This window comes from Phallusia mammillata, chromosome 4, assembly GCF_965637545.1.
Source record: "Phallusia mammillata chromosome 4, kaPhaMamm4.hap1.1, whole genome shotgun sequence".
NCBI classification, from domain to species: domain Eukaryota; kingdom Metazoa; phylum Chordata; class Ascidiacea; order Phlebobranchia; family Ascidiidae; genus Phallusia; species Phallusia mammillata.
In genome coordinates, this window is record NC_137255.1 from 24,987,774 (window position 1) to 25,010,421 (window position 22,648).

A 22,648-nucleotide genomic window follows, 5' to 3' on the forward strand; every position below is an offset into this window, starting at 1 on the left:
GTCAATTACCAACAACCTACAACCGTAAAACAATGCAAAATTAATCTTATGTCATTTCAATGTTGCAATCCACATTGTCATTTGTCCAAAGTAAAATTGTCTAAACTTCTGTCATGCTGCAGCCAGTTTTCTAAACAATTATTTCTTAACACTTTCCAAGTTGATAAATAACATTTAGAAAGTGCTTTCATCTGTGAATAGTCCATTTCGGGTAAAAGTTCGGTTTCAACATTTGTTGCAAAGTTTTTCATCTTTAGGTCTTGGAGAACTTTTGTAAATTGTTCAAACATGGAATATCTGCTTACTCTGCACACAGATTGTGGCAATCCTTGAGTTTTCTTCACAGCCCCAAGTCTGTAACCATTTTTTGCTACAACCTCACATGAGCAAGGAAGCACATCACACCACACAAATGAGCTACCACATGGTTTCAGCAACGAATCAGAGCTTACAGGTTTACTAAATTCAAACTCCAAACCCGAAAGCAATATTTCAGGCCTATTGTGCCTAAAAGTGGAATCCTTTAGTTCATTTTCGCATCCACTAATGTCAAATCTATTTGCAAGGGCTCTTTGCAGTGCTTGAAAGTTAGAAGTACATTTTCCAATGACAATGCTTTTTAGGTATATTGGTTGGTTGAGTACGATACTGATTATGGAACCCTGACATCCAACCAAATTCCACTTTAGCATCTTGTCACTGCATGACATGGAGTTGGTTGGAATTCCACGGCCAGGTTTTATTCTTAACACTCCAACTTCATGATAGTCGAGACCTTCACCAAGTTTGTCAGCTGTTTCGCCAGGAACTGACTTTGCTCCAGTTCTGCAGAAACAAGCATCATTGCCTTGTTAAATTAACATTTAAAACTCAGCTGAAATACATATCTCAAATGCACTATCGCATTGTAAAAAATGAATTTGGTATTTTGCTTAAATTTAAAATCCTAATACAGACGAATCCGGTTAATCGCATAATCCGTTTAATTGCATCACAATTAAAAATCCCAAACCGTCGCCCATCAAATCGTCCGGTTAATCGCATAAACCGGATATTCGCATCGATTTTCCACGAAATATGCGATTAACCGGATGGATGATCTCTATGTGAAAGTCGAACAGCCCGAGTATTTGGAATAAAAAACGACGATATGATAGTAAAATCCTCCGGAGGTAATGTACGCGAAAAAGACGTAGATGCATTTTTGCATTCCACACCAAATAACGCGTTTAACGTTGAAAATGACACGTCTCGACCATAAAATATTTTGGAAAAGTTATTAGAAGATTAAATCGGCGTTGAGTGTACCACTGTGCGATAACAAGGAGTCGTTATCTCACAGCCGTGCACATTGATCCTTTTTTATTGCCTTATCTAATCGCCAATAGTTTAAATCAAGCGTTTAAATAAAGAGTTCAACGTGTTAAAATTACGAAACTGGTGTTCCGGCAAGACGCTGATTGTAATTTCACCAAATTCGAAGTGTTAAACTGTATTGAAATTTAAACAAGGTTAAATGTAAAACAAATGTTTAAAAATGTTTTCTGTTATATTGTTCATGACCCGCCAAACACGTAATGGTTGTAAAAAATGTTAGATCGCAAGTAATCACACCATGTTGTTTAGATTCACGTAGTTGGTAACGTGCCAATGATTGCCATATTTTGTCTTCTGTTCGTGACCTTGCGCAACTTATCAGGTAAAACACCGATTAAGAGAGGCATTTATTCCTGTAGTATTTGTTGCTGCTTTAAATTTTTGAAGCAGCGATCACACGTTGATCACGTGACAGTCACGCTAATCTTGCAGCTGCAGCTGAGTAAGCTAGAAAGTAGCGCCACAATCTGAGTCGTTAAAGTTTTGCTAAAATCAAATATTCTTTTTGTCAATTGGATAATGGGTTATAATAGAAACTGATGCAGCTCGCCTTAGTGCCCTTGCGCTGTAGAATGTGCCAAAGTTTTAGGTTTAACTAGGTTTCGGTCGTGTACTTGCGGGTTTGGGCTTGTTTACAAATATGCACCTAGCACTTTGCCGCTTAACGCGTTGGTTTGAACTAGAAAACGAAATAGGTTAGAAACAACAGGCCATTTTACGTGTATACTAGGCGAGAGGCCTGGCACATTTATATAGAAAACTACCCAAAACAAGACTAAAACGTCATAAACCGTCTTCATAGGGAAGTTCCCAAATTTAAATGTTGGGCCGCTTAGCTACGATGCGATGTAACATATCTTAATAAACCTGACTGCAAGAGAAAGCACAAATCAAGCTAACTGTGGCGTGTGCGCCAATTAAGAGTGTGTGTGTGCGTTTCTACTGTTTCTTTAACACACTTAGGCGATTGCACCATAGCCATGACAGTTAGGAAGCATGACGTCATGTATTGCGCTGAGAGCAGCAATTTTTTCAATTCTCGGCAACAAAAGAGAGAAAATACTGCTCCGTTGCCATAGTTGAGCGTCACGGCAACTTTGTTTCAGCTGGGGAAGTGAAAATGAGCACTTTTGTTAACGGCGTGTACTGTTTACATAGCAACCGGATTATCGCATAATCCGGTTAATCGCATCAAATACCCTTGGCAAATCGATGATGCGATTAACCAGATTCGTCTGTTTAAACAACAGGAGTCAGTAACAGAGAGTTGCAAATTATAGGAAATCTATAAATTTGTTTTACGCAAGCATTGATTTGGTTCTATGGCCATTATTGCTAGAACTGAGGGTTTTAAAAAAGTATTAGTTTATTGATGACTACACACCTGTTTAGATCATTCTCTGAAGCATAGCTCAACCCACCAGAAAAATTATCATCCAAATTTTCAAGCCTTCTGTGTTTTAAACATGGTGAACCGTCATCGGTACCAGCTCTCTTCTTTACAATAAATGAGCTGTCTTTTTGAAAATTTTGTGTCTTGATGGGGAATATGGAAGCATCACCACATGGTGTTTGTGAAGTGTAAAAGTGAAATGAGATTCCCTCTTTCAGTTTCAGGCATTTATTCTCTTCAGAATGCACAAAAATCGATGGATTGTTACTGGTTTGTATCTTTGAAATTTCCCAAAACAAATACCTAAAAGCACAAAGTTTTGTTACAAAATACAGCAACTATTGGATACACAATACAAATGACATCGGAAAAAATAGTTTTTTTAGAATGTCAATAAAGTATCATAAAACAAGTTCACCGTATTTTACTATTTCCAACAATGTTACTATCTTCCAAATTTGAAATTGACATAATGTTACAGTAACATCTCTTAGAAACAAGCAATGCTGTATGGAAAAAAATGTGGAAAGAGGTTTTTGCTGTTTCAGAGAGTCAGCACTACAAAGTTCGAGACACTTTTATGCAAAACTATATTTCTTGCCTTGTAAATGCTCGTCTAGCCAAAACTTCTGCATGACAGTCATGCAATATTTTTCCAGTTGGATCCATTTGACTTGAACCAATACATGTTGTGCCAGTTGCAAGTGACACGACTTTCAACATGGTTTCTTGATCTGCAAATTTTAACATTAAGACATATATCAATACAAACAGACAATATAGTACCAAATTTTTGTGGTTTGCCTCTCAAATTAAGTGTTTTACTTAAAATAGCTCCTAAAGTGGAATAATCAGTAGAAAATATTTACATTTCACATACCTTCGTTCTGGTTTTCTTGGACAAATGCTGCCAGAACAGTCCATTGTTTGCCATTTTCTGGTTTTCCATTTTTAGGCAAACTTTTAAACTTTTCCAAACATACTTTTGCTATGTCATCTGCTTTAAACCCTGTCATAATCCTATAACTGAGTTAAGTGCACTCAAAATCACAATCAAAATTCAAAAGGACAAGCGCAAAACTTGTTTGAACTTGAACAGTCGTTTTAAAAAAAAATGTTCAATGTCAAATTTCAATCTCCTAAAACATACAATATTTGCCACACAAATACCACTAAAAGATTTAAATAACCCAGGATAATGCTAACTTTTATTTGAATCTAAATTATTTACTGTGCAAAACACAAGACTTTGCGAAACTAACTCCCCTGAAATCGTTAAAATTATAGTTGAGTCACATAAAAACTGCTGAGCAATGAATGTTTGATATGGTTGACTGCGCTTGCCGCTATATAAACGCGCTGTTTGTGCCGGGAAGTCCCGCAGTTGTGTTGTTGTGCTGCCAGAGAGTGCACATGTGTTCCTGAAGTTTGCTTATTATTGTTGCTAAAATACAGATACAGACGAACGCTGGAGCAATTGCCCGTCGCCATGGAAGGTAAGATCTCGAACATACGTCTGCTTGGTTTATGTAAAGTTGGTAAAATTTGTCGTTTTGACTTTAAATGTTATTTATCTTTCATTAACCGGCGCATTTAAAATTGGTGCACCTTAATATCGCTTGGTGGGTCTGTACAATGCTAGGTGCACCTATACCTCTAGTAGTAAAAAGGTGCATCAAGTGACATAAGAGTGCACCAAGTGGTGATAATAATGCATTAAAAGATCTTGTATATCTTGGATGCACCCTTCATTAGCATGTTTTTCATTGGTGCCCTAATATATACATGTTGAATCATTTTACCAAAATGCCTTTTTATTGTACCTTGTTTTTTAGTTTTTGTCAATATTTGCTTCCTAGTTAACTTTTGGCTGTTTTTTGGTGATTATAATTTAATACATTATATCCACCTACTTTTTAGTTACAATGGAAATTACGGAAACACTGAAGAGGCGAATAATGGTGTTCGACGGAGGCATGGGAACAATGATTCAAGCTCTTCGGTTCAAAGAAGAAGATTTTCGTGGTCAAGAATTTGTGGATCATCCCAAATCTTTAAAAGGCAACAATGATTTACTTTCCCTGACACAGCCAGAAAGCATTTACGAAATCCACAAGGTGATTGAATAACAACTTTCCGCTAAAAGCAAGTTTTGCATGTTAAGATACCAAAAATCAAATTTTTGTAATAACTAGCTGAGAAGGTGATGTAGAGTTTGGACAAAATAAACTTTGTTCAGCAGTTTTGTCCCAGCAAACATGGTGAAAATAGAATCTAAGAAAACGGCTTGAGAATTAGTTTTTACTTCATGTTACAAGTTAGTCCCATTAATAAATGGACTAATTTCCTGTTTTAATAAATCTAGGTCTTCTACTGATGCTTAAGTCAGTCAAAGGTTAACTTTAAAATGTGTTTCTGTTTTTTAAGGCCTATTTAGAAGCTGGGGCTGATTTTGTTGAGACAAATACATTCAGTGGAACCAGCATAGCCCAAGCAGATTATGGTTTGGAAAATATAGTGTACAGATTGAACAAGGAATCTGCTCAACTGGCAAAACGGGCAGCAACCGATGTTGGTGAATCAACTGGTAGGTTCGAGCATTGCATTTACATTATTGTGGTGTATTTTTTGTTATGTATGGGGTTATTTGCATGTATGTATATTTGCATGCATCAAGCACCGTTCCTACAACATAATGTAATTGGATACTTCAGTTTCCTGCAAACTAAACAAGTGATGTGAAAGAACTTAATTGAATGTTTTTTGTTACGATGGAACACAATATTTATAACTTTTAAATCATTCATTGGTCTACTTCTCAGGTGTGAAGCGATATGTAGCTGGCAGTGTTGGACCTACCAATAAAACTCTTTCTGTCTCCCCATCCGTAGAAAGACCTGATTACAGAAATATCAGTAAGTATATATGTAGCATGTATATGTTGTTGATCTTAAAATCATGCTCGTTTTAGCATTTGATGAGCTTGTTACATCATACAGCGAACAGGTTAAGGGTCTTTTAGATGGGGGTGCAGACGTTTTGCTTGTTGAAACAATCTTTGACACTGCAAATGCCAAGGTACACCGCGAAAATAAATTTTAAATGCAACAGTTTATACATCACTAAATTTTACAGGCAGCACTCTTTGCCATTGACCAAGTCTTTGATGAAGCTGAATATGCCATGTTCAAAGGAATGCCAATTTTTATATCCGGTACAGTGGTAGACAAAAGTGGTCGGACTCTTTCTGGTCAAACTGGACAAGCTTTTGTAATTAGTGTCTCTCATGCAAATCCATTATGGTAAGTCACCGTAAATTAGTGCTACAATATATAGATTTTATGTAAGTCAGGCGTGCATTACATAATGTTATCCTGCTATTGGCTAACATTGTTTTCACTAAGCTTAATAATGCTCAGCAGCTAGACACAGCCATTTACTTATTCTTTGACAACATATCTTTTCAGATGAACAATACATGTCAGATAAAACAATTTTTTTTCAACAGTTTTTCTGTAGCAAATATTGTAATTAAACATTCATGACTGCAAAAGTTGCACACAACCATCTGCAGGTCACAGGTTTTAGACCCCTGGTTTAATCCAATGTACTTATTTTGCAGTTTGGGTTTAAACTGTGCATTGGGTGCTCAGGAAATGAGACCATTTATTGAAATTGTCGGGAAATACACTGATGCGTTTGTAATTTGTTATCCTAATGCTGGTCTTCCAAATACATTCGGTGGTTACGATGAAACACCAGAAGTTACTGCAGGGCTCCTAGCGGTAAGTTACAAAACAGAACAATGACAAAATGTAGTCAATATATTTAACATGCAATTCATATCTTTATTTGCCATGCATTCAAACGGAAATAAATTGCAATTAAATTCTGAAAACCGACAATGGTGTGACAGGGTAATAAGTTACAAACTAAATACATTTGTAACTTCACTTGAATTGCCTCTCAGATTTTTCCATATATATAAGTCTTTTTTTTAATAAATCATAAATCTAACTTTGATGTCATAAAAATTTGGTGTGTTTTACATTTTCTCTATTGCAACGATTTCATTGACTTATTATTAGGAGTTTGCCAAAGATGGTCTTGTCAATATTGTTGGTGGCTGCTGTGGAACTACACCTGAACATATTCGAGCTATTGCTGATGCTGTAAAACCATTTTCACCGAGAATTCCTCCAACTAATCCTCACAAGGTAGTTGTCCTATTTATGTGGTATATTACTGCTTTCATTATGTTAGTAATAAAATTGCTGATGATGATTTTGTGATAATTAAACCTCTAGAGCAGTGTTTCTCCAACTGGGGGGTATCAAACTTTCGTGACAAAAAGGCAATATATATAAACTTTTTGGATGCAGTTTTTCTGTAATGTTGGCTCTTTTTAGCAGTAATACATTTAGTTTCAGGTTAAAATCCTCTAGCTTTCTTATTTAAGGTAAGTATTATTATATTGAAGCATTGTCAGTGTCTGTAAGAACTCTGTAAGAATTTGTTCTCTCTTTTGCTGTGTGTTTCCAATCAGTTTTGCATGCAAGGTATTTTAGTTGTGTTGGGGATAGCACTATCAGCCTTTTATCCCCTTTCTATGTCCCTCTTTGCAGACACTGATAATGTTTTTTGTTTTGTAGGTAAAATGAATAATCTTACAGATTTTGACCTACAAATAAATGTTTCCCAAATGGTGGTACATAATAAGAGAGGTAGAAATCATCATGAGAAATGCAATTAAATTGGGAAAGATTCCCAGAATTGATTTACTATTATTTTTACCATGTTGTTTGAAACACAGGATTGCATGATGCTCAGTGGTTTGGAGCCCAGAGTGATCAACAAGTACACAAATTTTGTGAACATTGGTGAACGGTGTAATGTGTCTGGTTCAAAAAGGTTTTCAAGACTCATACAAAAAAAGAAATTTGACGATGCCCTCGCAGTTGCTAAGGAACAAGTGGAAATGGGGGCACAGGTAAAAAATGTTGAATACTTTTTTCATGGTTGCAATAAGAGTTCTACTTTGCTTATGGTGTGTTGTACTCCTTTTCTGATCTGATGCTTAAACATTCTCTTTTTCATAAACGTGTGATTTTACATGTACTTTGAAAAGTATAAAACAAAAGTAATTCAATTTCTCTTTAAGCGCAACAATATATCATTTTTTCTGAAATGGAAGCCATTGGTTTCATAGAAACTGCTCTTTTATCAAAGTTGTACATTTTATAGGTCCATTAAAAATGTATTTCTAACATTGCAATGAACATATTTTATCATGGATCGTTACTGTTCTTTTAATTTTAATGTAGTGATGAATTTATGTTTTATATTCCTATGCTTATGTGCGTTTGCAATTTTTTGCAAAACCAAGAACAAATTACTTAAATTGTTTTTGGAACTTTTTGTTAAGATTCTTGACATTAACATGGATGAGGGATTATTGGATGGTAAATCGATGATGTCGAAGTTTGTTAACCTTATTTCATCGGAACCAGATGCTGCAAAAGTTCCCCTTTGTATCGATTCATCAAACTTTAATGTTGTGCTTGCTGGTCTGAAGTGCACTCAGGTACAAGCAAAGACAACTTGTTTATTTATTCCAACTAAACTTTATTCTGAATGATCACATTGGACAGGGCTGCATATTTAAAATTGGACTGTGGCCAAAACTGTAGTGATGGGACGATACCAGGTTTTGAAGCGAGTACCGATACCGAGTACGAATACCACGTGTGTATTCCGAGTACTTAAGTATAGTGTTGTACTTAGTTGTATATCATTGGCTAATTTATCTGCCATGGTCGGGGTACAGGCGTGCACACACACATGCCGAAAAATGTAATCTCCACACGAAAGCGCATAAAAATATACATAACCTTGTGGAACTTTTTCCCGATTTTGTGCTGTCCGAAGCAAATATTGGCAAAAAGTTGCCCGTATTCTTATGGTGTAAACCGGCCTTCGGTATCGAACTATGGTATCGAAAACTGAGATAAAATATTTTGATACCGAGTACGAGTATCGATACCACTAAAATCGTTCTTTACAGAGTACCAGGTACTCGTCCCATCACTATAAAACTGTTTATACTATCTTGTCCTATGTTTTTTGTAAATGTATTTTGCTTTAATTTATCTCATTTAAGTTACCTACAAACAGAAAATTCAATTTTCACAAACCAGTTACCAACATATACCATTTAATTCCATGAGTTTTTTCCTTAAAATCTGAAGCTAAAGTTAAAAATATCTAAATAATTGCATAGTTTCGTCAATTGCATAAAAAAGCCTATGATCGAAATTTTGATGATCGATTACCAGAATTATCTGTACAAATCTATTGTTATACTGATTTAAACCTATATTTTTATCACTGCATACTATAAAAAATTTTGTTTTTCGTATTTCAAACGCATTTTCCCAAATGGAGTTTTTCACAGGGAAAGTGTATTGTGAACAGTATAAGCTTAAAAGAAGGGGAGAAGGATTTCATTGAGAAAGCAACATTAGTGAGAAGATTTGGGGCAGCAGTTGTTGTGATGGCATTTGATGAAGAAGGACAGGTTTGTAAAATATGTTCAGGATGTGCATGTTCTTCTAAACCAGATTTGAAAAACTTATTTTTTGGGACACACTTACATTTTTACAAAGTTCTGATTTTGTGGGGGATTTAAACTTATGAACTTGACTTCTTACATTTTTTGAATCAACAAAAGTGTTCCATGTCCCTCATATTGTACATCCTTGCTTACATGTTTCTGTTAAATTGATCGATAATTTCAAATAGCGGTTTGTTCAACATATTCCTTGCTTTATGAGTTTGTTCAACTAAATTTTTACTATGCTTTGTACTTGCGCTGTTGTATTATGCTTGTACACTCTCAGGGCCCAAGAAAATTTATTCTGTGCATAAACTAATTTGTGGTCACAGCATGCACATTTAATGTAACTCACAGTGGTCCTCAGTGTACTCTGGTAGCTTGTGTGTATGCCTGGACACATAAAACTGTATTCTTTGCATAAACGGGAGTATCGTCACTACACATTTAGTCAGTGGTGGGATTCAGCCGGTTGTATAGAACCGTCTCACGAAATTTTATGAGATCAGCGAACTGGTTAGCATTACTGGTTACTAGGGATGTGCTAAAACTGCAAATGATCTGTTTGGTCGAGCACCGAGCATCTCACTTTAATGCTCGGTGCTCGGCCGAGCACCCTCGGTGCATTATGACGTCACAAAAATCCCGTTTTGTACGTTTTAGCTCTACAAAGTCTCTTCCGTCACCGGCGGTGTTTTATTGCAGCTGTACATGCCCTGGAGTACGCGTTTTCCACTATATAATACATTCGAAAAATAATTCGTTTTTGTCCATAGACACCCTTTAGCACGCTAGTTTCGTATGTTAGCAGGGCATGAATATGCAAATTTAACGCTCGGGTCAGTTTGTGCAACTACTCGGCCGAGCACCGAGCATTAAAAACAGCGATGCTCTGTACCGAGTACTCGGGTTCTGGCTCGGCTCGGCTCGGCTCGGCCCATCCCCACTGGTTACTATCAATGGTTGCATCTTATCTGATACAACGATTTTTAGATCGAATGTAGTTCACGTTTTAAAATATTGCTTTTCTGATAGAACCGGCTGACAAAAAATTTAAATCCCACCACTGCCCATATCTTTACCTGGTAGCCTACTATTACACTTGCTTGGAGCACAAATCTACACCTCGGAATGCGCGCATATTTTATTACTGGTTACTGTCAATGGACTTTTTGCAATAGAACTGGCTGAAGTATATGACTTTTGTAAAAGAACCGTCTGACAAAACATTTGAATTCCACCACTGCATCTAATGTTAAAAATATTTTGTGTTTGTGCAAACAGCATAAAGGAACATCGATTTAATGCTGCAAGGAGTTTATCTCAAACCTTTTTGTTGCCAGGCGACCACCAGTGCAGACAAGGTCCGCATCTGCGAGAGATCATACCGCATCCTGGTCGACAAAGTGAAATTTGATCCGAATGACATCATTTTTGATCCCAACATCCTGACGATCGGCACAGGCATGGAAGAGCACAACGAGTATGCGATCAACTTCATCCAGGCAACGAGGATGATCAAGGAGCTTCTTCCGGGATGCAGAGTCAGCGGAGGACTCTCTAACTTATCTTTTTCCTTCAGAGGAATGGATGTGATACGGGAGGCGATGCACTCGGTTTTTCTGTATCATGCTATAAAAGGTATTTTAGGGACAAATGCTTTTTTCGTTTTTTGTACTGGAATTCGAATGGAAATATCGACTGGTTGTCGTGTTTGTATTGGAACACTGAACATGGTGAAAAAAATCGTATTAAGGCCACGAGTCGTTTTTCCAAATATATGAAAGTGTTTGATGCGTTTTTACTGGCTGGTCTGTTTTGTGCTGATATACGGTACTAGAATATATCAGTTGGTTATAGAAAGTTTGGTATTGGCCTACTTAATGTTGCAAGAACTAATACTTACTTGACAAGCTGCAGAAAGTACACACTCGGTATAGCGCCTTCAATGGGCCTGGCGTACTGTGATTTATATATGAGTGTGCCGTGATCGCTGGTCTGCATAGACGCTTCAGGGCTGATCCCAGTTATGAATTTATGTTCATCTTAAAAGTACACACTGTTTCGACCTATAAGGTCTCATCAGTGCAGCGGACGAGAGATAGACCGTATTGACTAGTGTTGCTATCTAACGGCACTCCAGTTTGTTGAATAACAGGCTTAAAAAGCCATGGCTTAACTATTGAGGCCTTGTAGGTCGAAACTGTGTGCATTGTCTGCAGGTTGTCAAGTTTTGGCTTGATGCTTTAACGTCAATACTTACTTGATATTACTAAATTAAAACCGTATTCTTGGTTCAGGAAGGTTATATTTTAGAAAACTTAGAAACTGAGTCCAATAATAACTTTGGAACAAGCCATGTTCTAAACTAAATGGTAACTTTAGATTAAACTTAATTTCAGCTGGTTTGGACATGGGCATCGTCAACGCAGGCAACTTGCCCGTTTATGACGACATACAGAAAAACCTACTGCGTCTTTGTGAGGACATAATATGGAACAAAGACCCAGAGGCTACGGATAAACTTCTCAAGTTTGCGCAAACAGCGGGAAAGGGTGGAAAAAAACTCGTAGAAAACGAAGAATGGAGATCGTGGGATGTAGAGGAAAGATTAAAGCACTCGCTTGTAAAGGTTTGGAAATTGTTTTGTGTTGTGGTTGATTGTATTAATGTGGGTCCCAGGCTGCCTAAGAGGATTTTTTTTTGCTTTTTTCGGACATTTGGAATTTCGGGGTTAACGTTATTACCTTACAACAGTCGAATCGCTTTGCGCTGTGCAGGCTAAAACCGAAAAAAAAAAACTTTCAAGTAAAAAACGTTTACTTAAAAATCATTTTAACTTAAAAGTAATTTATTGTACGCCGGGCCTATTGAAGGGGTAATACCAAATCAAGCTGGTCTCTCAAGCAGTTCCATATGGCAAGGCACAGGCTGAAAAAATCTAACCTGCGGTGGGATTCGGTCCAGTGTTGAGCCCGTCGAAAGTGGAACCTTCGAAATATGGGATCTGCAGGTCGACCATTAATCACTTGAGATAAACATGAATATGTAACTGGGTTTAGCCCTGAAGCGTTCATGCAGACCAGTGTTATGAATATGTGGTAAAAGTTATTTGTGAGACTTATGTAGGTAACAATAAAAATCATGTGATGTTTTAGCTGTGCTCAACGAAAAAGATTTCTGCACAGTATCTGCAAACTTAAACTTATACAGTTGCGCAATTTGACATCCAAGGCTTGTAATAAATTTCAAGCACCAAGTTTGCTTTGCGTAGTCCCCAAAGCCTCCAGTTATGGAATATATGCTTAAACTTTGGCAATATGGCCCGTATCTGTCGCCAAAAGCCGAAAAACACTATTTACCGAAAAAATTGCTTAACAAAAGTTTGACATGTTTCAGGGAATTGACAAGTACGTGATAGAAGACACGGCCGAATGTAGATTGGACACAGAAAAATATCCTCGCACACTTAATGTGATCGAAGGTCCTCTTATGAATGGAATGAGTGTGGTCGGAAATTTGTTCGGCGCTGGAAAGATGTTCCTTCCACAGGTGAATACGAGAAATAGTAATAAGAGTAAAATTACCAAATTTCGAGATAACAGGCAAGGATTATTATAGCGGAGTGACCTCCGGTTTACGGAACAAAATGAGACCTAAAAGACTGTGTTCCCGCGAAGACTATTGGATTTTAAGAGAAGTGTGGCTTGATTTACTAATGCAATGCAGTGCTAGCAAGAAGTTGATGTTTCTTAGTTTTTTTTTTTGTTTCTTAGCAAATAAATGCGTCCTGTGCCATTTCTGTGCAACCGAACAATACGGATAAAATCTCTTTTACTGGGTGCTGCTGGTACACAATAAAGTAAAATCAAAATGTGTTATGTTATGGTAGACCCTCGAAGGTTTATCTAAAGCAGTGGTTCTTAACCTGGGGTTCGTGGACCCCCAACGGTTCCGTGAGATGGTTTCAGGGGGTCCACGGAGGGAAATATGTTAAGTATCATTAACCAACAGAAGAATATTTTTAAGTTTCTCAACCGTTTTTACAATCCTGCTCAGGACTGCACGCTGTTTATTACACCTAATTATGGCAAGAACAATTAGTTTTTGTGATTGTCTTCTCTATTGTGACATCAAAACACACATGGACAATAGACTTTATAGGACAAGTGATTTATCAAGTTATATGTACCAGAAATATTATCAATTCGATGCGTTGGCCACTACAATACAGAAACGTCATTGATTTTAAAAGACTGTGAAGGTGGATTTAAATGATTCAAAAGTATGACAGGGTATAATGCAAGAAACGTGAAACATAAAAGACTTATGGTAAATTGCGTTGGGGGTCCGTGACTACAAGAAGGTTAAGAACCACTGATCTAAAGCTATAAGCAAGTCCGAACCTGAAAGACAAGTCCAAAAATCCAGTTAAAAACAAATACCTTATGTATCTAATTAGTCCTGATAAATATGTAGCCTAATTAGACCTGAAAAAAAAATATTAGGTGGAATCAAGAAACAAATGCAGCCGGGTTTAAATTCAGTGTGTTTTCATTTTTAATCCCCCCGAAGACAAGGTCCGAATCTGCCGATCCCAAAAGCCGGGCTAGATTGCGGCTCTGACCTGTAGCGAACTTTTATTTATAATTTGTGCATTTAACTTGCCCTACTTTTTCAACCTTCGGCAGCAACACTGTGCCATTTGTAAATCAAAGTGGTTTCTACATTTAATAGACGATCACCAACCAAAGCCAGTGCTGTTGTCGTTAAAATTCCGTGAAGATTTTTGCTATATTTACCTTTATTCTTTTTCAGGTGATCAAATCGGCTCGTGTGATGAAGAAGGCAGTTGGATTCTTGATCCCTTTCCTGGAGCAAGAAAAACAAGAAAAGGCATCCAGAATGGCTGAGCTTGGTATGCAGGTTGACGACAATGTAAGTACAGCATTAAATTGAATGTAACCCCGCAGGACCAATGTCCAGCTGTTGCGAAAATAACGTACTGAGCGCACCAAGTTTTGAAATGTGAAGTTACCTACATTTATTTTGCTTGTGGTAACCAAAGTCGGAGAAATCATATATAAAGTCGATTGAAACTCATTTCCAAAAATGAAAAGTTTAGAACGAAATTTTGGAAATGGCCATGATAAACGGAATGAAATAGCCATGTATTAATATATACTGTGCATTGTACACACAAAACGAAGGGATGGCATAAAATAAAATTGAGTGTTTAAACGCAAAACACCATAACCAACTTATTGTGTGCATTACAAAAATCCCGTACTGCAATCAAAATTCAAATCACTCGCTAATCACTACTGATAATTATCTTGGCAGAATCCGTACAGCGGCACAGTCGTCATAGCAACGGTCAAAGGTGACGTACACGACATCGGGAAAAACATCGTCGCGGTCGTTCTTGGCTGCAACAACTACCGCGTCATTGACCTTGGGGTCATGACCCCGTGTGAGCGAATCCTACAGACGGCGATCGACGAAAAAGCGGATATTGTCGGGTTGTCGGGTCTCATTACTCCTTCACTTGATGAGATGATACACGTTGCTAAGGAGATGGAAAGAAGAGGCAAGAGCTAAATTAAATGATTTGATAACTATTTTTATCCGACTCGTACTAAGAAATTGTAACAAGCATTGGATTTTAGTTTGTCAGGGCTTTGTGTAACATAAACTAGTGATGCACCGAACCCGCCTTAAAAGGTTCGGGCCGAAACCGAATATTGAAAAAAATATATACAGTATAATTTCTAGGGATGTGCCAAAACGGCAAATGTTCTGTTTGGTCGAGCACCGAGCATCTCACTTCAATGCTCGTTGCTCGGCCGAGCACGCTCGGTGCATTATGACGTCACAAAAAAAATCCCCTTTCTACGTTTTAGCTCTACAAGGCCTCTTATGTCACTGGGGCGGTGTTTTATTAAGGTGTACATGCCCATAACGTACGCGTTTTTCCACCATTTGGTGCATTTGAAAAATCATTCGTTTTTGTTCATAGTCACCCTTTAGAACACTAGTTACATATGTTAGCAGGGCGTGAATATGCAAATTTAACGCTCGGGTCAGTTTGTGCAACTACTCGGCCGAGCACCGAGCATCTAAAACAGCGATGCTCGGTACCGAGTACTCGGGTTCTGACTGGGCTCGGCCCATCCCTAATAATTTCTTGATTTTGCGATTGAGCCGAATCTTAAATCCTTTGATGTTTTCAATTATTTTTATTTTTTACGCGCAACAGTTAGTTAGTTCGTGATGTTTCATATTGGCGATATTTACAGTTTCATATAAATCATATGTAATTAAAACAAATCAAAAAGTTTGGTTTCGGCGAATTTTTTAAAAAAGTTCGGGCCGAAACCGGAACACGGGAAAACGGCATATTCGGTCGGAATTTTTTGATCAACCAATACTTAGGTGCATCACTTATATAACCCTAATATCGTGGACACCGTCACACACAGGTATGAAGACGCCATTGTTGATTGGAGGTGCTACGACGTCACGTACACATACCGCTGTGAAAATATCACCTCGCTACAGTCAACCAACTATCCACGTGCTTGATGCATCAAAAAGTGTTGTCGTGGTAAGTACAAGTTTATATATCACGACCGCCTAGATTAGTGGTTCTCAAACTTTTTAATCATGCGGCACATTAAAGAACTAAAAAATTTCTTCCGCGGCACACTTCCCAGGCAAACATAACAGGAGTTTATCATATAATGTTAACTTTCAAGATTATTGTGGTGGGTAAGGGCGCTTCATCACTAATAATAAAAACAAGAACTTTGAAACGTTGACATGCGCATCAGTGTTTCGTCATGAAGTCCTAAAACACCAGGAAATGTTTGCACATTAAAATATAGAATTTTTCGCGGCACACTTGGAAATCTTTCACGGCACTCGAGTGTGCATTTGAAAATCACTGGCCTAGATTCTGTAGGTAATTGCAAAAAATAATGTGCAAAGTTGTTTATGATTTTCCCAACAAGTCAGTGGCTATATTTTCACCATTCCTATGCGCTTAAACGGATTATGCAGTTAACCGGTATGTGATTATTCCAATTCGTCTGGGTTTACTGCAGTAGAGGTGTGCAGTAAATTTTACGTGCCTGAGAAGCAAATTGTAGTAAGCAAAAATTGTTTGGTTTTAAGCAATAGGTGTGAAAGTTAGTTTAAATTTTTTCCTCAAAACCTGGAAAAATCAAGAATCTGAGCTGTAAAGAAGCAAAAAAAAAACTTTCATAACTTGCGGTTATCTGGACTTGGAATAACTGGATTATGCGTATAAGCGGTTTGCAGTTAGCCGCAGCATTTTCTCGACAAAGAATAGTGTAATTGCAATTCAGTACCTATGCAGTAAACGGAATTTGCGACCAACAATTTCAACCTAAACATTCCTTGGTCAGATGTGGACGGCAATAGTGTCTTGCAAATTTTATATCGACTGGTCTTATTTTCATGCTAAATGAGGAAGCTGATTTCATTTTTTGGTTTTGTGTTAAGTGCTCAAACCTTTTAAACAACGACACCAAGATGGATTATGTGGACGAGGTGGCGGAAGAATATGAAGAATTGCGACAAGACCATTACGACTCTTTACTCGATCGACGATATCTCACTCTAGCGAAGTGTAGAAATGCTGGTTAGTTGTTGGAAGTGTAAATGGGTGACAGCATACTAATACACAATAATATAAAACTGAAACAAAATAGCCAAAAATATGTTGATTGTGGTTTGCAAGGCATCTATTTCTTTTATAGTGGAAATTTAAAAAACGGCGATTCCTAGGTCTAACTGGTTTAGAAAGTAATTATGGGTCCCCTTCCCTGAAGGGGACACATTGAGTTTACTCAAATTGTTTGTTTGTTTTTGTTGGTTTTTTCTTTTTTCTTCTTTTTTTTTTTTTTTTTTTTTCTTCCCAAAGTTTGTCCGACTCGTTTTTCCATCAAATGTTTGATGGATTTGGCTGAAATTTACACAGGTGGTAGATATAGTTATGTAGATGTGCATCCCACTTTGTTTTTGTTGATAACCCCAGTATTTACCCCGCTAGCCCCCTAAAATGGGTTATTTTCTTCCCAAAGTTCGTCCGACTCGTTTTTCCATTAAATGTTTGATGGATTTGGCTGAAATTTACACAGATGGTAGATATAGTGATGTAGATGTGCATCCCACTTTGTTTTTGTTGATAACCCCAGTATTTACCCCGCTAGCCCCCTAAAATGGGTGTTTTTACCCAAAATTTGTCCGATTCGTTTTTCCATCAAATGTTTGATGGATTTGGCTGAAATTTACACAGATGGTAGATATATTCATGTAGATGTGCATCCCACTTTGTTTTTGTTGATAATCCCAGTATTTACCCCGCTAGCCCCCTAAAATGGGTGAGTTTTTAAACAGTGTGAGAATTGGCTGAAATTTGGATTTCTTGTATAGTATGCCATTTATAGGTGTCGATTGTTGTGTTCAACCCTGTAGTCCTAACATTTACCCCACAAGCCCCTAAAGTGTAAAACGTATTTGGATGTTACTGGGCACCACAAACGAAAGATTTCTTTGGCGCAATAGTGTTACAAGGGCAACCAGTATGTTGCTCGTTGGTGGGTTGCTTGGTAGTCGTTTTTGCGCCATGGCAGCTATGGGCTTGTTAACAGCCCTATGACGTCAGAAACATTAACGGTTGTTGCTCAAAAAACCTCTAGTGGTTGAAATTTTTAACATTGGTGGATTGGGCTAAAATTTTGCAAGTCATTGTGGTTTTTATATATTTTTTAGTTTGTGTGTCGAACCCAATTAGTTGCCCTACTAGCCCCCTAAAATGGCTCAGTTTTTTAAAACGTTAAATAGGACATACTTCAAACAATATCTGGGGTGAATCTAATTTTATAGTTTGTATTCTACATAGAATAATTATTTAAGCCCAGTCCCGATCACTGTGTTTTACCTTACAACACCCTAATTTCTCATGGTTATCTCGTGAATTGCCTTATTTTCAACTTTGCATGTGTGGGGACCCATGAGTTTTTGCCTGTAGAAACGACTAAGGTTATAAAAGACAGTGACTAATATGGGACCCAATACAAAATAAGAATAGGAAATATATTTATGTTTTAAAATAGGTTATAGTGTATATGCAAGGGCAATATGTGCTAAGCCACCCTTCTAGTTATGAAGAAGCAAATGTTCCTTAAGAACACTTCTGATACCCACATATGTATTTAAACTGCAAATGCATTACCAGTCACTATACAATGTACACACAACGTGGGGTAAATAAAAATGTATAGGTATAAAAGCAAAATAAGTAAACAAGAAAGCAATGGTTAAAAACCAAAACACCAGGCTTGCTGGTTAGGTCGAAGTCTGATATATTTTCTTTGACTGGTTTTGAGTCAGAACCACTCCTTACTACTGCTACTTCCTGTTGTTATGGTAACAAAAAGCATTTTATTTATTTTTTGACAGGTTTAAAGATCAACTGGCGCGACACAAATATAGTTCCTCCCTCGTTTATCGGAACGAGAACCTTCCACGATTACAACATTGAGAAGTTAGTTCCTTACATCGACTGGAAACCTTTCTTTGATGTTTGGCAACTGAGGGGGAAGTACCCGAATCGAGGTTACCCGAAGATTTTCAACGATAAAAACGTTGGTAGGTAAAAAAAACGTGTTTCAAGAAAATAACCTAACCTACGAATTGCGGTGTGCTAAAACTAAAAACCAATTTTACAAGGAAGTTAAATTTGCATCATAATAAACTTAATTTTGGCCGGTACACTTTGCAGTCGAAGATGTGAAAAGGTTATTGAAAGTTAAGGTACACAAGACACGGACTTAAATACTAGTTTCAGTGCGGCTGTTTTTTTGGAAACAAATAGGTTAATATTTTCTAGGGTTGTCAAGTACAGCCGCACTACATTGCCTCATACTTGTGTCACAACACAAACGTTTTTAATTTTGCGTAGTAACTTGCACACATTTGATAGTCATACATGGACTGATTTGGCTTTATACTTGTGCCACATTTTTTAATTGTGTTCGGGTCGGGTTTCTGGATAACATTTTCAGGCTCGGGCCTACTTACAGCTCTGCTTTGGTATTTACAACTCACATGCGTTTTTAGGTGAGGAAGCCCTCAGAATATTCGATGAAGCAAAGGACATGCTTCAACAAGTTATCACAGACGGTTCGCTTCGTATGGAAGGGATGGTGGGATTTTACCCGTGTAATTCAATAGGTGATGATATTCACGTCCACTCGATGGCAGATACACAGCCAAGCAGTGTTCTCTACGGTTTAAGACAACAGGTAGGACGACAAGTTAGGCTTTTATCTTATTTTTTCAACAGTTTAACATTATCATGCAATCGGACAGTGGCTAGTTTGGTGACTCACAAATTAAAAATTACATTTTTTCGGTTCTCGTTACTGGTCGTCATGACAACACAAATTTGCTGTTGAGTGCAAGGAAATAGTTGTATACAAGTGGTCCTGTTTTTTTACTGTTTGGTCTTTTCTGCCTTGCACAAATGCTTGCTGTCTGACATCGCGTTTTCACGGAGTTTCAACTAATAAGTACGAAATTCCAACTGATATTTTGTGTCTTATTGTTTTCCAGACTATCTTACAGCCTTAACACTCATAGTTTATCTGTGGTACCCACATGTATTAGGCCCAATAATAAACTTTTCCCTACAACTAAAAAACTATTATCAAGAACATATAGGTCTCAAACTATGTAAACCGTTGTAAGTACGTAGAAGTTTTGAGTCCAGAAACCCCTTTTTCCACATTAAAAAATTAAACAGTGGGCCGTAATACCTTCAGGTGTTTTATATATAACCGCAATCAAGCGCAATCTTGTATGTTATTTTAATGTTTAAGCACCCCTACTATTTCACCAAACTACAACTAACATAAATATTTCGGCGGATGCACCACTAAGCCGGTGTAGCTCAGTTTCTATAACGCGAGTCCCTAAAAGATTCCTGTAGTAAGTTCGAATCCCATCGCAGGCTAGATTTTGTGGGAATGCCTGGGAGACCGACTTGATTCGGTATGACGCATTCAATGAGCCTGGCGTACTATGAACACAAATGCTTAACATAATTTATTAACAAGCCTGGTCCAAAACGCAATGTATGTTGGGCTCTGATAAAACCGATTTTTTTAGGTAGAGAAGGAAGCAGAATCGAACGAGCCTTACTACTGCTTATCAGATTTTATAGCACCCAAGTCAAGCGGTAAAACTGACTACATTGGAATGTTCGTTGTGTCGTGTTTTGGTGCTGCTGAACTGTGCGCGAAATACGAAGCTGAGATGGACGACTTCAACAGTATTCTGGTGAAAGCACTCGCTGACAGACTGGCTGAGGTAGATAAAAAATGCCGTTGTACCAGTTTCATATTATTACTATGGACTTTTGTAATCAAGTTTGTACGTTTAAGCAGGCGTGCACAACCCGCGGCCACGGCGACGAATTTATGTGGATGTGAATATGTGTGTTAACTATGTATTGCCGGCCGTAGATGAATTAAAACGCTTTGCTAGGTAGGGTCTAACTGGATTTTGTGGGTTGGAATGCTATATATTGCGGTTGTCAATAGGAAAAAAGGTTGTGCACTTGGTTTAAGAATGTAATGTTATTCTAAGCTCAGTTAACGAAATTGCAACCAAAAAGAGAACTGCGAAATATATATTCCACGAACGCCTACTTTAGGGGCACAGTACAAACTTTTAAACCGAAATTATATTTTTTATCTTATTTTTAACAGGCATTTGCCGAAGCGTTGCACGAAAAAGTCCGCACAGTTTTATGGCCTTACTCAACAAGTGAAGATCTATCGGCTGGCGATCTGCTCAGAGTCCGATATCAGGTAAAACTCAATTTATTGCCTCGTATACGCTATAACATAAATTTTGTCCAATTTGATTAACCCCGCTTTGAAACGCCTTAATTAGCGCTTGGATTAGTGGTCGACAGCCTGCGGCCCGCTAAGTCTAATTATACGGCCAATGTTGTCCACACACACGGGTTCCAATAGGACAGTATATTTTCCCCTCCTGTAATTCCAAAAACGTATTTTATTGATCACATGTGTTCTATCTGAAAAATCACATGATTAGAAAAGTCAATAATAAAAGATTTGCCAAATAGGGAATTTTTCTGCTGGTGCCAAAGCCCGACTCTAAACTAACAGTATTGTTAAAGCTTTCGAAACAATCTTTGTAGTTTGACCAAATCCTGTTGGTATACTACAGGGAATTCGACCAGCACCAGGTTATCCCAGTCAACCGGATCACACCGAAAAACTGTCCATGTGGAAGTTGATGTGTGCTGAAGAAGCCATTGGAACCTCATTAACAGAGTCACTAGCCATGAACCCAGCAGCTTCTGTCAGTGGTTTGTACTTTGCCCACCCGCAAGCCACGTACTTTGCCGTTGGAAAAATCACCAACGACCAGGTATGCTGGATCAACGTTTAAAAAGGGCAATTTAGGGGGAAAAAACATTTGAAGTTCTTGACCTAGTCAGCCACGCTGAACTGTGCCCTGTCAGGCTTGCTTAACTAAAATCAAATTACCCTTTTAAGGGGTTATACTTTGGGAAAAACTTCTGTAAGTAATTTGGTAACGGTGTGATTTGTACCTTTGTTAATATTGCTGAAGGAAAAAAATATGGTTCCTAGCCTTACTGTAGTTTACATTACAGCATCACTGTTAATTAAATAAAGGGAAAAACTTGTGTTAAGAACCTGTGGAGCAAAATCTGCCGGTAAAATTAAATTTCTGCGTCTTTTTTCAGGTTACTGACTACGCAAACCGAAAAGGAGTGTCTGTACAAGAGGTGGAGACGTGGCTTAGTCCAATTCTAGCATATGACAGGGATTAATGACGGATAGATTTTGCTCTACAGACAGTTTTTCAGTGGTGCATGGCAGATGCTTCGCCATGTAAATGCGTTGAAAATTGTCTTTTATTTGTTGCAATCGTACGTTTTTACTCTTTTCAGTTCCACGTTAACCTTGTTCCTATTTTTGCCTATCGCGCTGTTTTATTTACACCAAGAGATGCAAATCATGGCAATTTGCGTTCACGCATCAATAAAGTACACAGTACTTGCAACAGTCTGTAGTATGCGTCCAAATTAGACAGACAAATTTTGTTTACACTTCAGCATGACCTTAAACAAGAAGATTCGATTTCAGGTGATTTTCTGGGTATTTCCCTTTAATTTA

The 22,648-nt window shown here is 37.7% G+C and overlaps 2 protein-coding genes across 3 annotated transcripts; one reads left to right on the top strand and one right to left on the bottom strand.

Moving 5' to 3' along the window:
• Positions 1–16: 16 nt before the first annotated feature.
• Positions 17–3,910, bottom strand: LOC145222066 (tRNA-specific adenosine deaminase 1-like). The gene is made up of 4 exons (XM_080088075.1): positions 3,651–3,910; positions 3,372–3,504; positions 2,762–3,073; positions 17–825 (listed from the first exon to the last, which is right to left on the bottom strand). The coding sequence occupies exons 1-4, from the start codon at positions 3,784–3,786 to the stop codon at positions 78–80; spliced, it is 1,329 nt and encodes a 442-aa protein (XP_079944201.1). The 5' UTR covers positions 3,787–3,910; the 3' UTR covers positions 17–77.
• Positions 3,911–4,145: 235 nt separating this feature from the next.
• Positions 4,146–22,528, top strand: LOC145222062 (methionine synthase-like). 2 transcript variants are annotated; one of them, XM_080088071.1, is made up of 24 exons: positions 4,146–4,266; positions 4,691–4,887; positions 5,198–5,357; positions 5,593–5,685; positions 5,742–5,848; positions 5,906–6,072; positions 6,393–6,555; positions 6,859–6,987; positions 7,584–7,760; positions 8,196–8,354; positions 9,225–9,347; positions 10,727–11,024; positions 11,786–12,015; positions 12,783–12,935; positions 14,202–14,321; positions 14,727–14,973; positions 15,866–15,990; positions 16,911–17,049; positions 18,873–19,061; positions 19,533–19,717; positions 20,583–20,783; positions 21,185–21,286; positions 21,672–21,875; positions 22,216–22,528. In XM_080088071.1, exons 1-24 carry the CDS (start codon positions 4,260–4,262, stop codon positions 22,300–22,302), a joined length of 3,762 nt encoding a protein of 1,253 aa, XP_079944197.1. In that variant the 5' UTR covers positions 4,146–4,259; the 3' UTR covers positions 22,303–22,528. The 2 variants fall into 2 exon arrangements, with proteins under 2 accessions (XP_079944197.1, XP_079944198.1); XM_080088072.1 differs by lacking the exons at positions 4,146–4,266; positions 4,691–4,887; positions 5,198–5,357; positions 5,742–5,848 and having other exon boundaries at positions 5,620–5,685.
• Positions 22,529–22,648: the final 120 nt, after the last annotated feature.

What these genes read in the sequence shown, in the direction of transcription:
- LOC145222066 (XM_080088075.1), bottom strand. Translation starts at nt 3,786, where the DNA reads ATGACAGGGTTTAAAGCAGATGACATAGCAAAAGTATGTTTGGAAAAG. An exon ending in CCAAGAAAACCAGAACGAAG is followed by an intron (nt 3,505 to 3,650) that starts GTATGTGAAATG and finishes TAAAATTTGCAG; the next exon opens with ATCAAGAAACCATGTTGAAA. An exon ending in GCTAGACGAGCATTTACAAG is followed by an intron (nt 3,074 to 3,371) that starts GCAAGAAATATA and finishes TTGTGCTTTTAG; the next exon opens with GTATTTGTTTTGGGAAATTT.
- LOC145222062 (XM_080088071.1), top strand. An exon ending in GCATTTACGAAATCCACAAG is followed by an intron (nt 4,888 to 5,197) that starts GTGATTGAATAA and finishes CTGTTTTTTAAG; the next exon opens with GCCTATTTAGAAGCTGGGGC. An exon ending in TCGCTGACAGACTGGCTGAG is followed by an intron (nt 20,784 to 21,184) that starts GTAGATAAAAAA and finishes TATTTTTAACAG; the next exon opens with GCATTTGCCGAAGCGTTGCA.